This window comes from Petromyzon marinus, chromosome 14 (genome assembly GCF_048934315.1).
Source record: "Petromyzon marinus isolate PM22_M1 ecotype Great Lakes invasive population chromosome 14, UKy_Petmar_22M1.pri1.0, whole genome shotgun sequence".
Classification (NCBI taxonomy): Eukaryota; Metazoa; Chordata; class Hyperoartia; order Petromyzontiformes; family Petromyzontidae; genus Petromyzon; species Petromyzon marinus.
The window spans coordinates 15,324,404-15,339,942 of record NC_133680.1 but is presented as its reverse complement, the minus strand read 5'-3'; the positions used below and the strand labels follow the sequence as shown (position 1 = coordinate 15,339,942).

The window sequence follows — 15,539 nt, the reverse complement described above, 5'->3', positions numbered from 1 at the left end:
ACTAAGGGAGCAAGTACCTCAGGGCTCTGCTTGGTCCTATCCTGTTTTCTGTCCCCCTGCATATCCGGAAAAACCGTCACTGGGTTGTCTTCAACCTCAACATCCTCTTAAACAAAGCCGCCAATTACCTAAAGGACCACTTCCTCTAACTCTCTCCTACAGCCCTGAGAAGTGCCTCCTTATTTCAATGAAACATTGCATCTGCTAAAACGTTGGTAGATTTCTGGAATACCCTTGCCGGTCATCAACAGCTTTTTTTCCCCTCTCTTCTCTCCTCTTTATTTCCCTATTAGACCAAAACAGAGACCATACTTTTCAACTGTGCCTAACTTTTTTTCTGGCACCTCTGGTTCCCACATATTTTCACTGGTTTTTATTGCATGTTCAGGTTAAGACTATTAAATACCTCGCTTATTAGTTTTGTGATATTCTTTAAAGACCCTGTTGTCATTCTCTGCATTATTGATGTTTTTTGTATTTGTTTTGTTCTTGCTGTGCTCACACATCACGGATCTCCTTTGTAAAAACCACGACTGTGAAACGACTGCAGACTATGCCGGTGAAAGACAGCACCTTCATAATGGCCCTGCACTATAAGAATGATCTGTATATCAAATGTACATAATTACTGTTATGAATTATTATTGCAGTGCATGAATACATGTGATGGATGTTCTTGCATTATAAGGAGGACTGCACTTGTCTTTCAAATGTTTAACCAGTAATTGGAAAAAAAAAACATTCCTGTGATGGATTTTGAGATACGCTTGTATTTGAATTTACAATAATTGTAAACATCTGCTTTGACAAACGTATATGGCATATGTTAAATGTAAATGTTGCGATCGATACTTACCAACGTGAACAATTCTTGATTCAGACAGGATATCTCTTACACCTTCTGGCTAAAAGAATCAAAATTTGAAAAAAATCACATACATTTATTGTGAAATGTACGTGTAATTCATCTTGTTATTTTATTGTTCTGCTTGTTTACCCAGGAAAGCTTGAGGGGGCATTGGTTCAGAAACTTGCACCGTTGTTTCAACTGCCGCACCGGGAGATTGAACCCCACCGGCGACTGCTGGATTTCAAGTCTGGTATTGTCACTGTTACACAGCTGTGGCAGCCATCTTCCTGTTTCACTTAAACTAGCAATGCACACATCCTTTGGTCATGACCAGGCATCTCTCCCTCCAGCCAGCCAGAAATTATGTTTTATAATATGTAAGTATATGAAAGGTAAATTAGTTATGTTTACTACTCTGTCACCGTCTAATATGTTGTGCAGCAGATTGCAGGAGTGCGATCCACACCGAGTTAGAGAAATGTTCACTGATATCATCGAGGAAGAAAATGTGTCGTGTGAATTACCGCCACACGCAGAACTTTTTGGACACCGTCGCCAAAAGTGCGGCCATACACACGGGATCGAATAGATATCTGATGCTCTCCGATTTTCAGCGGCACAATGGGAAATGACACCACCATAGCACCTTTTGCCTTCACTGTGACAAAACAAAAACATAGCAAACATATATTGCCTTATTAATTATGTTAAACATTACAATGTTATACTGTTTATTATTATACCACATGCTATAAACCATACCTTTGACCGTCGTGTGAAAGGTATTAAGAGGCAGTGCCAGCGAATGGACTGCGGTCTGAAGGTCACCGTAAAATACAATCAATTAAGAACCGAAATGGTTTATAACATCTTTCCAATGGTTACTAAGCCAGAATCCATCTTCTCGGTTGAAATTGTCTCTGTGTTTGTATATGTGGATATAGTATCGTAATTGTATAGTGAATATACAGCATTGTGGTATATAGTAGGGTTGATAGAATAAGACATAGTGTAATGTTACAAGTCTAATATTTTATAGTCTAAAGTATAGGGTAGTGTATAGTAACGCATTGTATAATTCAAAGGTGGAATTTTGTCTATGGATATGATATTATACCATGTAGTTTAGATTGGAAGGTATAATATTGTATTGTATAGTAGTCCAGTTTATAGCATAGTTATAACACAACACAGGACAGAGCAGCGCACCTTGGCTGTTCTTTTTCTTTCTTTTTCTGTGTGCCTAGCTGCCACCCTCCTCCGATCCGGTGGTGGTGCTGGGTAACATGCTAATTCATATGTTAATTCCGCCCAGACAGCTTAAAAGATGCGGTCCATGCTTGGCAATGTTCACTAAAACGCTGTCTTCTGGACAGTCCTGTTTATTCACCTGAAAAAGGCTACTTGTGTTGTGGCCGAAGCATCGTGAGAATCTTATTTTATTATGTTTTATTTTTATTATTTTATTTCCATTCTACGTGACTTTACTGAAAGAACCAAGAAGAGCAATGTATTTATTTTACCACTTGATCTTGTGTACACCATACAAACATGTGTAGAAGCCAGTGTCACAAATAAATACATGTCCACACACCTGTGGATTTCTGACTGGGCTTTGCTCCAGATTTTGATGTGCTGCAAATTGAATCAACAATATCCATTTCTGTCAAAATCTATTTGGCACAAAAAATAGAGAAATTAATTCACAGATCATACGATGAAGAAACACAAATACGTTGATTAAAACATGGGACACACTTTGAGCAAACAAGAAGCATAGCGGTGCAAAAGCAAAGCACATGGACCAACAACAAACTGTGTACCTCTGTATTATATTAACAGAAAATAAGACATTACAGCACAAAAACAAACACGACACAGCACGAGCTTCTCGCCAGGAACCTGCCAGTACAGGAAAATAAAATGAATGCACTTGTTTACTCGGTAAAGACTGTCTGTGTCTCAAGTGTCATTCCAGAAGGTCCTGCAAAGTTTTCACAATATGGATGGTTTCTATGTAATATCCTGATTTGAGTAATTTCAGGTATATATTTTTTTCTAATTTAGCAAATTTTAACCATGACACCAGCACACTATGGCCAACACTTTTCCAATGACATCACAGGATCTTTACCTTCCACTCTAATACACCTGCTGTAATAACCAGGATGGTATGCAGGAATCGAACTGGGAACCTGAGCAACAAGTGGCAAACGCGCTACCGCTGGGCTTTTTCACCATATTAGAGGCCTCTCTGAAGGAGCTTTAGAATTCTGATTAATTATGTGATGTCATCTTCCAGATATGCTCTGACACAGAGTGAGCAAGTATTTGCTTTGACAGTTAAGAAGATAAGTTTTCATCTTATTACAAGACAGCTGTGGCACAATTAGATATGTATTTAAGTGGACAAATATTTTAAAATATAACAAATCAACACATTAAAGCTTTTAAAGCTTTGACACACAACCTCAAATATTGAAGCAATAATTCCATTTTGGGATATACCAATATATAGTTTTGGGTGTTAAGAGTGGCTTCTTCCTGAATATTGTGCCCAGATAATGAACCTACATTTATTGAAGACACTCTAAGCAAACGAAATTCGTATCTGACCCATGCTATGTTAAAGATGTTTGGTCATGGTCAGTGTCAAAGAGTACACTAGTGTAGGCACTTCAGTAGGCACTTCAACCAGCAGTGGTATCAGCAAGCCAATAATTGCAGGGTTGCACTTTCTTCTGCTGCAAGACCCCCTAGATTCTATGGTCTCCCCAAGATTCATAAAGAAGGCACCCCACTACGACCCATCGTATCCACGATCAACTCCCCTACCTATAAGCTAGCACGTTTTCTGTCAGATACCTTGCTACCTTTCACTGGTAAGGCCTCCTCAGCAGTACTTAACTCAGCCCAATTGGTCTCTATGGTCAACGACGTTGTACTGTCCCCCGACGATATCCTTGTCAGCTTCGATGTGGTCTCCTTGTTTATCAAGGTCCCGGTACCTGATACCATTGATATAATTGAAAATTTGGTACAACATGGACTAGACCCCGATACACCTGCGCTGGTAAGACACTGCCTCACCAATACCTACTTTACTTGGAATGGCACCTTCTACAAACAAAATGAGGGTACCCCCATGGGTTCTCCCTTATCACCAGTGATAGCCAATGTTTCCATGGAGAAATATGAATCAGACGCCATCCAGACTTCCACCCTCAGACCTTCCCTGTGGAAGAGATATGTAGACGACACTTTCGTCATTTGGCCACATGGCCTCCCAGCTTTGAACCTCTTCCTACACCACATCAATTCCAGACATCCCGCCATCAAATTCACCATGGAAGTGGAGAAAGATGGCAAGTTGCCGTTCTTGGATGTTCTGTTTGAGAGGAGACCTGATGGCTCATTGGGACATTCTGTCTACAGGAAACCCACCCACAGAGATTCCTACTTGAAACCTGATTCCCACCACCACCCGACTCAAAATAATTATCGCATCAAAACGTTATACCACAGGGCTCATTGCATTTCGGACCAACACCACCTGGCCAGTGAATTAAAACACGTACATCTGGCCCTCAAGAAAAACGGATACTCTGACCGTACCATCCGCCAAGCTGTTTCTCCCTCCATACAGAAACAACCACTTGATACTCCGTTCAAAACCATCACACTACCATACATAGCAGGCGTTACTAAAAAGATCTCCAAAATTCTAAACAAACACAAGATCCTGGTCCGCTTCAATACAGTACACAAAATCCGTGACCTGATCCCATCCGTGAAGGATGTCATTCCTGATTTACAGTACCCCGGGGTTTACAAATTGAGCTGCACTTGTGGTGATTGCTATATCGGGAAGATGAAACGACATGTCTCTGACCGAATTCGCGAGCACAAATCAGATTTGAAAGACGGCAGAACGAATTCTTCTGCCGTAGCTGATCATTGTTTCAACGCTGTGGGTGAACACGATATAATTTTCTCTGATACCAAGGTCCTTTGCAAAACGACCAGGTTATCATCAGAGATTTGTCCACGAGGCAATTCAGATTTAGAAACACAGACACAATTTCAACCGAGAAGATGGTTTCAAATTAAGCAACCATTGGAAAGATGTTCTAAATCGAATCAAACATTAAACTAATTTCAATGGTACAGTATATTTATTTCAAATAGTGGCACTCCAAACTTCCAAGGTCGTGATTTTTGTTGTTTTATTTTTTACCTATGGGACTTTACCTAATAGAACCAATGAGTATGGATCCTTGCAGGCACGAAAGCTTCAAATCTAAATTTCAATGGTACAGTATATTTATTCTAGTAGTGGTATTCCAAACTCCCAGGGTGGTGTATTATCATCTTGTGCTAATTCCAAGCTTTGTCAGTGGTGCGTTTCATGCTAATTTCCTTTGTCAGGGCGTTTGCTGTTTGCCCCCTCACAGCTTAACGTGACTTTACCTAATAGAACCAAAGAGTATGGATCCTTGCAGGCACGAAAGCTTCAAATCTAAATTTCAATGGTACAGTATGTTTATTCTAGTAGTGGTATTCCAAACTCCCAGGGTGGTGTATTATCATCTTGTGCTAATTCCAAGCTTTGTCAGTGGTGCGTTTCATGCTAATTTCCTTTGCCAGGGCGTTTGCTGTTTGCCCCCTCACAGCTTAAAGGGAGGCGACCAGCGCTTGGCTTTCTTCACTCCAACACTGTCCGCTGGACAGGTTGGTCCCTCACCTGATGAAGGCCGCTTGTGTTGTGGCCGAAACGTCGTGATTTTTGTTGTTTTAATTTTTTACCTACGTGACTTTACCGAATAGAACCAAAGAGTATAGTTTTCCGGTTATGGTTTAGTAGCACGCTAGCAATTCCCACTTGTGTGCTTGCCCAGAAGCTCAATCTAGATATCTAGGTTCACAGCATAACATATGACCACTACACCACTTCCATTATAGGATCAAGGGGGCTGAATGTTTCTCTTTTTAAGATATTGTGTGTGGACTTCTGGTGATGTCATGGCCAAGCGAGGAGCGCTTAAACGAACCTGTCTAACCCCTACCATAGTAAACAACCCTACAAGTCCAGCATACCACCTCTTTTACTCATGAACCGTGATCTTCATCTTTTTTCGTAGTCTTAAGAGCCTCGAACAGGTTTGTTTTTACAAAAAGAATTCTGCCTTTTGGGGCACTGTTAACCCTCTAGGCCTAGGGCCTTTTTGTGTGTAGTTGGAGCCTATTGTGGCTAGGGGAGATGGATTTCCCTCTCCCATAACTTCATGCCCTTGGTGGAAAGGACCCCCGGGAAAAAAATCCAAGGCTTCGTCCTCCCCAGTCATATTGAAGTGAGAAACTGCCCAGATAGGAATCCGAGAGCTGCTGCAAACCCTCCTGGAAATATGGAGCGGCAAGCTTGGCAAACTGAGGAAAACACAGCCCTCCTCCGGGTCCTGAAACAGAGGATAAGCGGGGTCTGCGAATGGGTGAAGAGGCAGGAGATCATCATGATGACCCTGCGATCTTCACTTGAGGAACAAGGCAAGGTGGCTAAAATGCACAAAGCCAGACTCTCAGATCTCTAGGAAACCTACAACTGGACGCCAAGGGACGGGAGTGTAAATTCAATGCCTTCCGGAGAGAATTGAGGACAACTCTTACCAGGGAGCCCTCATCTATGTTCTGAAACATCTACCTGAATCACTACGAATCCTGGAATCTTTGGACACACAGCCTGTTAAGCTGCAGTGGATTGTTAAACGGTTGGAAAGAGAGCCAGAAGAAATGTGATCGAGACCAACAACTCGAGACCTTGCCCCCTACTGATCCTGTTCACGACCCACCACGGCGCCACTGAGGCATTAAGGGGAGCGAATATGGCAAGAGGGAAGGGCACTTCACTTGAGGGTAATCGGGTCTTTATCATGTCCGACTTAACCTTACTCTGCCTCTGCACAGGGACCTGGTGGGGAGAGCTGGGATATGCTCCCAGCTGCTCTACCCAGTGAAGCTGTGACTGCACATCAAGGGAGAAGGCTTGACTTCCTGACATGGGGCAAGGTGATGGGAAACAAGGAGGTGCAGGAGATTCTGCAGGGTCTGAAAGGGAATGGAGGACAACCCTCAGCTGGTGATCAGGAGGCAGAGGCCCACTGGCATGAGGCACAGAACAGGCTTGGTCTGTATCTGCATTGACAGCGCCCAGATGGCGGTCTCCTTTGTGCGATTTTTCTTATACAGCGAGGGAAAAAAGTATTTGATCCCCTGCTGATTTTGCACGTTTGCCCACTGACAAAGAAATGATCAGTCTATAATTTTAATGGTAGGTTTATTTGAAAAGTGAGAGATAGAATAAGAACAACAAAATCCAGAAAAATGCACGTCAATAATGTTATAAATTGATTTGCATTTTAATGAGGGAAGTAAGTATTTGACCCCCTCTCAATCAGAAAGATTTCTGGCTCCCAGGTGTCTTTTATACAGGTAACGAGCTGAGATTAGGAGCACACTCTTAAAGGGAGTGCTCTTAATCTCAGCTTGTTACCTGTATAAAAGACACCTGTCCACAGAAGCAATCAATCAATCAGATTCCAAACTCTCCACCATGGCCAAGACCAAAGAGCTCTCCAAGGATGTCAGGGACAAGATTGTAGACCTACACAAGGCTGGAATGGGCTACAAGACCATTGCCAAGCAGCTTGGTGAGAAGGTGACAACAGTTGGTGCGATTATTCGCGAATGGAAGAAACACAAAAGAACTGTCAATCTCCCTCGGCCTGGGGCTCCATGCAAGATCTCACCTCGTGGAGTTGCAATGATCATGAGATCGGTGAGGAATCAGCCCAGAACTACACGGGAGGATCTTGTTAATGATCTCAAGGCAACTGGGACCATAGTCACCAAGAAAACAATTGGTAACACACTACGCTGTGAAAGACTGAAATCCTGCATCGCCCGCAAGGTCCCCCTGCTCAAGAAAGCACATATACATGCCCGTCTGAAGTTTGCCAATGAACATCTGAATGATTCAGAGGACAACTGGGTGAAAGTGTTGTGGTCAGATGAGACCAAAATGGAGCTCTTTGGCATCAACTCAACTCGCCGTGTTTGGAGGAGGAGGAATGCTGCCTATGACCCCAAGAACACCATCCCCACCGTCAAACATGGAGGTGGAAACATTATGCTTTGGGGACGATGGACGGGGCCATGTACCGTCAAATCTTGGGTGAGAACCTCCTTCCCTCAGCCAGGGCATTGAAAATGGGTCGTGGATGGGTATTCCAGCATGACAATGACCCAAAACACATGGCCAAGGCAACAAAGGAGTGGCTCAAGAAGAAGCACATTAAGGTCCTGGAGTGGCCTAGCCAGTCTCCAGACCTTAATCCCATAGAAAATTTGTGGAGGGAGCTGAAGGTTCGAGTTGCCATACGTCAGCCTCGAAACCTTAATGACTTGGAGAAGATCTGCAAAGAGGAGTGGGACAAAATCCCTCCTGAGATGTGTGCAAACCTCGTGGCCAACTACAAAAAACGTCTGTCCTCTGTGATTGCCAACAAGGGTTTTGCCACCAAGTACTAAGTCAATCAATTTATCAATCAATTTATAACATTTTTGACATTCGTTTTTCTGGATTTTTTGTTGTTGTTATTGTCTCTCACTGTTCAAATAAACCTACCATTAAAATTATAGACTGATCATTTCTTTGTCAGTGGGCAAACGTACAAAATCAGCAGGGGATCAAATACTTTTTTCCCTCACTGTATATTCACCTTTTGTCATCTCTTGGATAAAGTTCCCCTGATGATTATCGGCAAAGCTCAGACAGGATTTGTTAGGAACAGAGATTCGGTTGACAATATTAGGACGCTGGTCAATCCGGTGGACATCGCCTCGATGGACAACCTGATCACCTATGCCCTTACTCTTGATGGGGAAAAGACATTCGATAGGGTTGAATGAGCCTTTCTGTTCTGGGTAATGGACAAATTCGGCTACTCTCCCCCGTTTATTGACATGTGTAGGCTCCACTATGATTCGGTAGTTGTAAAGGGTTTAGCATCTCCCAACTTTGGCCTGAGTAGGGGTACAAGGCAAGGCTGCCCTCTTTCTCCACTAATTTTTACTCTGGCCATGTGGCCATTTGTGTAGCGTCAGAAGTGCATAGCACACACCGCCCCTGGGTATACTTACCTGTAGTTGCGGGCACGGGCCTATAGGGGGTGCCACCCTGAGCTAGAGAGAAACAGAGGGAGCCGGACCGTTGAGAGGCCAAGTTCTCCCCCCCCCGACTGCAGGTGAGAGGTTGGGGGGTTCTTCCAGAGCCCCCTGGAAGGTTCCAGAAAGGGGGCGGTACCGGGGGCGGAAAGTCCCCGGGAGGTGTATAAAAGACGGACCTCAGGACGGCTCGGGGTAGTGCTCTGAAGACGAAGACAGAAGACCAGCTAGGCTAGGACCCTGGGATCCCGGGACCCGACGTTCTTTTAAGGGCCGGGGCTGAGCGCGGAACAATAGTCAGACCCGCACCTTGGCTGGGTCGGGTCAGCACAGCCTCCCTAGCTAGGACCCTGGGACTTCGAACCTGACGTCCTTTTAAGGGCCGGGGTTGAGCACGGACCATTGGTCGAGACCCACACCTTGGCTAGATCGGGTCAGTTAGCCTCCCTTAGGGCACCCTTAGCCGGAGGATCCAGAGCCTGTAGCCCCAGTGATAGGGGACGTCAGCCCAGAGGCTATACCTCCCCAGGTAGTGGAAGTCAAGGGGGGCTTTCTGTTAAGAGTTACAATAAACCGTGTTGCCTCTAAAGACAACGTCTCCAGTCTCCGTGGAACCCACTACATTTGCAGAGAGCATCAGGATGAGTCAGCAGATCTCAGGAGTAAGGTACGGCACAGTAAAAAACAACCTGATCACATTTACACATTTGGAGGCCTCAATCCCTGCCTTTCTGGCCTAAGCCTTAGTGAGGGAATACAGAGGTGCTTCAGGATACAAATTAATTGTAACTAAATAGGAGTTGATGCCCCTACCACCTGTATCCCCCAAGCCCCCAGAGGGATTGGTGCCTTTCAAGTGGTCGCCAGCTCACATCAAATACCTCGGCGTTGATTCCTTCCTCTTTGGTGCTGCTTTTCTGGAAGAATTCCCACCTCCCCCCCTTGCTCCAGGAGATTGGTGGTTCCCTGTCCACGTCGGCAAATGTCCATATCTCACTTTAAAATAGGATGCATCTGATTAAGATGCTGATTCTCCTTAAACTCCTTTTTTACCTGCGGATGGTTCCTCCCAGCATTCAAAGGCCTTTTTTAAAGCACTCCATTCCCAAATATCATCTTTTATCTGGAATCACAAACTTGTGCTGCAAAGGAAGGCGGCCTGGATCTCCTTGATTTTCTTAAATATTATAGGGCAATAGCTCTGCAAAGTATAAAACCCTGGCTCGACCCTACAAAAGCCAAAACTGGTAAACGGTGGGAAGAGGAATCCGTAAGCCCATGCTCCCTCGCTGGCTTTTCCCTAGCTTTGGCAAGAGACAAGCCTAAGGGGATTAAGCCGGTGTGGGCAGTCATTGTGATGCTATGGATATGTCGAGATAGGTGCATCTCTTTCCAGGTTCCTCTCCATAGAAGATCCTCACTGTGGGGAAGCCCAACCCTGAAAGTGGGGGGTAAAGAGATTAGGTGGGCTATTTGGGATGAATTCGGAAATAGTTGGAGGTCTCCTGGCCAGGGAGGGTAGTGTGTTGTCTTTTAATCAGGTGAAGGCAAGTACAATATTCCACGGTTGCACTTTTTTAGAAATTTCCAGATTAGAGACGCCATCACAAAAGCCCCAGGCAAAAACCTGAATGCTTCGTTGCACCCAATCACAGATTGGCTGGAAATACCAAAAACTAAATATAGGTTATTAGAGCCTTATTGTCTAATGGATGGTGAGAGTGCACTTACCAGACTTATTACTAGGAAACTTTGGGGCATACTAATGCCTTACGTTATCCCCCAACAAGACAATTGGACCAAAATCTGGCGATCTAAAATTGGCCCAAGAGCATTACCGTTGGGGCGTATTCAGTTTAAATGTATGCATGCTGCTTAAATGACCAACGAGTGAAGAGAAAAATTCGTGGACATTTCCCACGGGATTGCCCGAGATGTCCTCTGGGCATGGTACAATCGTATTTCCACACCTTCTGGCTATGCTCAGACATAACCTTTACTGGGACATTATTAACGTGTTCAATAAGACCTTTGGCACCAATCTCTCCTCTTCAGTCGAAATCAATGTGGGGCCTGAAACCTGGCGCTGTCAAAACATCAGCATGCCTTATTACAAACCATCAACGTTACGGCCAGGAAGGAAATTTTTGACAATTGGAAAGACTATGAACTCCCCTCATGGACACAATGGCATAATACTTAAGTGACAATCTTAAAACCGAAGAGTGGGAGTTTAAAGCAGATGGTCCCCATTTTTACAGAGCCTAAATGAGGAATATGCAGGGGCAAGGTTTGGTGGAGGGGATGGGTGTCCTTGTGGGCTGACCCCCATTTCTGGAAACTAGCAGGAGCGTATTATAGCTGAGGGACGTAAGTTTACAAGCTCACAAGTCACATGTAAATTATTTAACTTGTGTTTTGTTACATGCCTTTCCCTCCCCCCCCGCGTCTCCACCCCCACCCCCTCTCACACCCCCCTTCTTCGCTTTTATGTCTGTTATCTTCTTCCCCCATATAAATTTTCACTTCTCTGGTAGAGGCTCCCCACCTAGGTGGGACAGTGAACCTGATTTCACCCTCTTCACCAAACCCTGCTGCAATTCTCTCAGGCTTTTGCTGGCGGAATGTATGCTCCCCTGTTCTTGTACTGTGTACCGGGCTTGCATTGAGTTGAAATAAAAAAAAATAATTTACATTATGAGACCTCCTTTGCCAGTAACAAGATATAGTAATAGGTTTTACCCTTTTAACTGGCACAAAAAACTGACACCTTTATTCAAGGCATCATGTCTGCAATAACCGCAACACAAGCAGTCAAAATGAAACAAAAAGACAACTCTGATAATAATATGCACTGTCCTTGAATTTGATTGGTCCACACCGGAGACGGCTTTCTTTAGAGCCTAGTCTCCATTGGTGTTGGACCAGAAGACGCCAAAAGGCGTACAACTCAAAAACAGCACACTATCAGAGTATTGAGGGCTCGGGGATGATCATTTACATTATGAGGCCTCCTTTGCCAGTAACAAGATATAGTAATAGGTTTTACCATTTTAACTGGCACAAAAAACTGACACCTTTATTCAAGGCATCATGTCTGCAATAACCGCAACACAAGCAGTCTTCTGGTCCAACACCAATGGAGACTAGGCTCTAAAGAAAGCCGTCTCGGGTGTGGACCAATCAAATTCAAGGACAGTGCATATTATTATCAGAGTTGTATTTTTGTTTGCATTTTGACTGCTTGTGTTGCAGTTATTGCAGACATGATGCCTTGAATAAAGGTGTCAGTTTTTTGTGCCAGTTAAAAGGGTAAAACCTATTACTATATCTTGTTACTGGCAAAGGAGGTCTCATAATGTAAATGTTCACCCCGAGCCCTCAATACTCTGAGAGTGTGCTTTTTTTCAGTTGTATGCCTTTTGGCGTCTTCTGGTCCAACACCAATGGAGACTAGGCTCTAAAGAAAGCCGTCTCGGGTGTGGACCAATCAAAGTCAAGGACAGTGCATATTATTATCAGAGTTGTCTTTTTGTTTCATTTTGACTGCTTGTGTTGTGGTTATTGCAGACATGATGCCTTGAATAAAGGTGTCAGTTTTTTGTGCCAGTTAAAAGGGTAAAACCTATTACTATATCTTGTTACTGGCAAAGGAGGTCTCATAATGTAAATGTTCACCCCGAGCCCTCAATACTCTGAGAGTGTGCTTTTTTTCAGTTGTATGCCTTTTGGCGTCTTCTGGTCCAACACCAATGGAGACTAGGCTCTAAAGAAAGCCGTCTCGGGTGTGGACCAATCAAAGTCAAGGACAGTGCATATTATTATCAGAGTTGTCTTTTTGTTTCATTTTGACTGCTTGTGTTGTGGTTATTGCAGACATGATGCCTTGAATAAAGGTGTCAGTTTTTTGTGCCAGTTAAAAGGGTAAAACCTATTACTATATCTTGTTACTGGCAAAGGAGGTCTCATAATGTAAATGCTCACCCCGAGCCCTCAATACTCTGATAGTGTGCTGTTTTTGAGTTGTACGCCTTTCGGCGTCTTTTGGTCCAACACCAATGGAGACTAGGCTCTAAAAAATCCGTCTCGGGTGTGGACCAATCAAATTCAAGGACAGTGCATATTATTATCAGAGTTGTCTTTTTGTTTGCATTTTTACTGCTTGTGTTGCGGTTATTGCAGACATGATGCCTTGAATAAAGGTGTCAGTTTTTGTGCCAGTTTAAAGGGTAAAACCTATTACTATATCTTGTTACTGGCAAAGGAGGTCTCATAATGTAAATGCTCACCCCGAGCCCTCAATACTCTGATAGTGTGCTGTTTTTGAGTTGTACGCCTTTCGGCGTCTTTTGGTCCAACACCAATGGAGACTAGGCTCTAAAAAATCCGTCTCGGGTGTGGACCAATCAAATTCAAGGACAGTGCATATTATTATCAGAGTTGTCTTTTTGTTTGCATTTTTACTGCTTGTGTTGCGGTTATTGCAGACATGATGCCTTGAATAAAGGTGTCAGTTTTTGTGCCAGTTTAAAGGGTAAAACCTATTACTAAAAAAATAATTGTGTATGTGTGGGTAGTGCTGACCGTTAAGGATTCTTCCATGTAGTTATACAGAATGACCCGTATTTCCGTTTGCTCGCCTCGTTTCACCGAGTAGGGCAAGTGAAGTTTGATGAAGAAATCTTTGGTAGAAACCAATAACAATGGGTCTGCCAGACACACTCCTAAAAACACAGAAACACGCACAGTACAGATGACCCCGAAACAAGCTGTCATAAATATGTATGAGTGGTATACCATGCCCATTATATTGAGCGCCCTTTATGTGGAGTGTCTCAAAGTGCTTTACATTCACATTAGAGACTTACATCTCCAACTTTTACAAGGGCGGTTAGCCCTGTGTGGCATTAGTCTGCTAGTACAGGGATATTATTGCCACGTGTGATCCCAATTGAGTAAGTTGCAGTGTAATTTTTAGTACTTGGTAAATTTGAACCGTGATGCCAACCACACAATGGTCTACTCATTTTAGAATGTGGTTACAGGATCTCAACGCCCTAGTGAAGCAAACAGCATGTAATGCATGATTATTTCACCCCCCTGCCTGTCAGATTGGGACCACAAACCACTACAACAAGGGGTAAATGCGCTACTGCTGGGTCATGTCAATGGGCCACATGTGTCGCCAAGCCCACCATCATGCCACATCCGGGCTGCACCCCCAAACATGCCGTGGTTATGCCCATCCTCCTGCTACAGTTCACCATAAAGACAGCAACCGCTCGTGTAGGGCGAACCCGGCACGAGGGAAAAAGTCTGTCAGAAAATGAAAGGCTAAGGCCACGGCTCTGCTAAGGCTTAGCTCTGGCTCAAATGAGCTGGCTCAAAGCCATGCTTAACTTGATTTTGTTGAGCTGCGCCACATGAGCTGCTGAGCTGCTCATGTGTCTCTGAAAGCAACTCAGTGGCTCCCATCTGAGCTGAACCATTGGAAGGCAAGCCAGAGCTGCAACTAAGAATTAAGACCTCAGTCTGAATTTTTACTTGCACAGTTGGCTTAATAATTTAGCTCAATTTGGCCCAAAATAATATGAATGAGTACACAAAGGAATAAACGTACCTCTAGTTTTAGAGATGCTTACGGCCTGCATGTTCCAGGTGGTTATAGTATCTGGTAATTGTAATCTAATCTGAGGATGTTTTCTAAAAATAAAAGACAGTAGATAAGTTATTTACACAGTCTGCATAACGTCTTGATTACAGAGATAATTTGGGTCATTTTAGATTCCAAATTTGTATTCATTCAGTACTCATAAAGATGGTGTTAATGTTATGATTCACAATTAAATTTTGAGTAAGGTCAAATAATGATTTGACCAAATTGTGTCATTAAGACCCTCCACCACCAAACAAAGCCTCATAGTCACGTGCACGCATTCAATGATGTTCCATTTATTATAGTTTCTGATTACAGTGTAAGTTGCATAACAATTCTCAGACCCAAAGTTATCAGTGAGATATGCAACAATTTGCTTTAAGATGCGCCAAGCATCTTCAGGTCAGAAACTAGAAATTCAGAATAACCGCGTCATCTGAGATGGCCTCTTAAAAATATATATCATAAATTTACAGGAACATCCAATTAAATTTAAACTGAACATTATCCACAACAAATTAATGAATTATAGTTTCATTCCAATTCATCTAGATCAATAATTTCCATTATAGGTGTCTAACTGAGTCGCAGACGTTGTCTTTGGAGCAACAGTTTTTATTAACTAACAACACAACGTAATCTAACCTACACTCGGGTGGTGACCGTCCATCTAACCACACTATGGCAGAACTAGACACGGTCCCGCTATCCCGGTCCGGACCACAAGCTAGGTCCCGGACCGTGTGGCTAGAGGCTTCTTCAACCCGATGCGGATCTTCCCTTCACCAACAGGAAAGAACCCCGGGGCTGGCT

At 43.6% G+C, this 15,539-nt stretch overlaps 1 protein-coding gene across 1 annotated transcript in view; it reads right to left on the bottom strand.

Annotated features, from left to right (window-relative positions):
- The window catches only part of LOC116942274 (complement C3), a 181,401-nt gene that overhangs the window by 69,977 nt on the left and 95,885 nt on the right, over positions 1–15,539 (bottom strand). The window contains exons 19-23 of the mRNA XM_032953975.2: positions 14,691–14,773; positions 13,655–13,794; positions 2,445–2,523; positions 1,375–1,508; positions 857–905 (exon numbers count right to left, since the gene is read on the bottom strand). Coding sequence (XP_032809866.2) covers positions 857–905; positions 1,375–1,508; positions 2,445–2,523; positions 13,655–13,794; positions 14,691–14,773 — 485 coding nt within the window. The remainder of the gene's footprint in view (positions 1–856; positions 906–1,374; positions 1,509–2,444; positions 2,524–13,654; positions 13,795–14,690; positions 14,774–15,539) is intronic.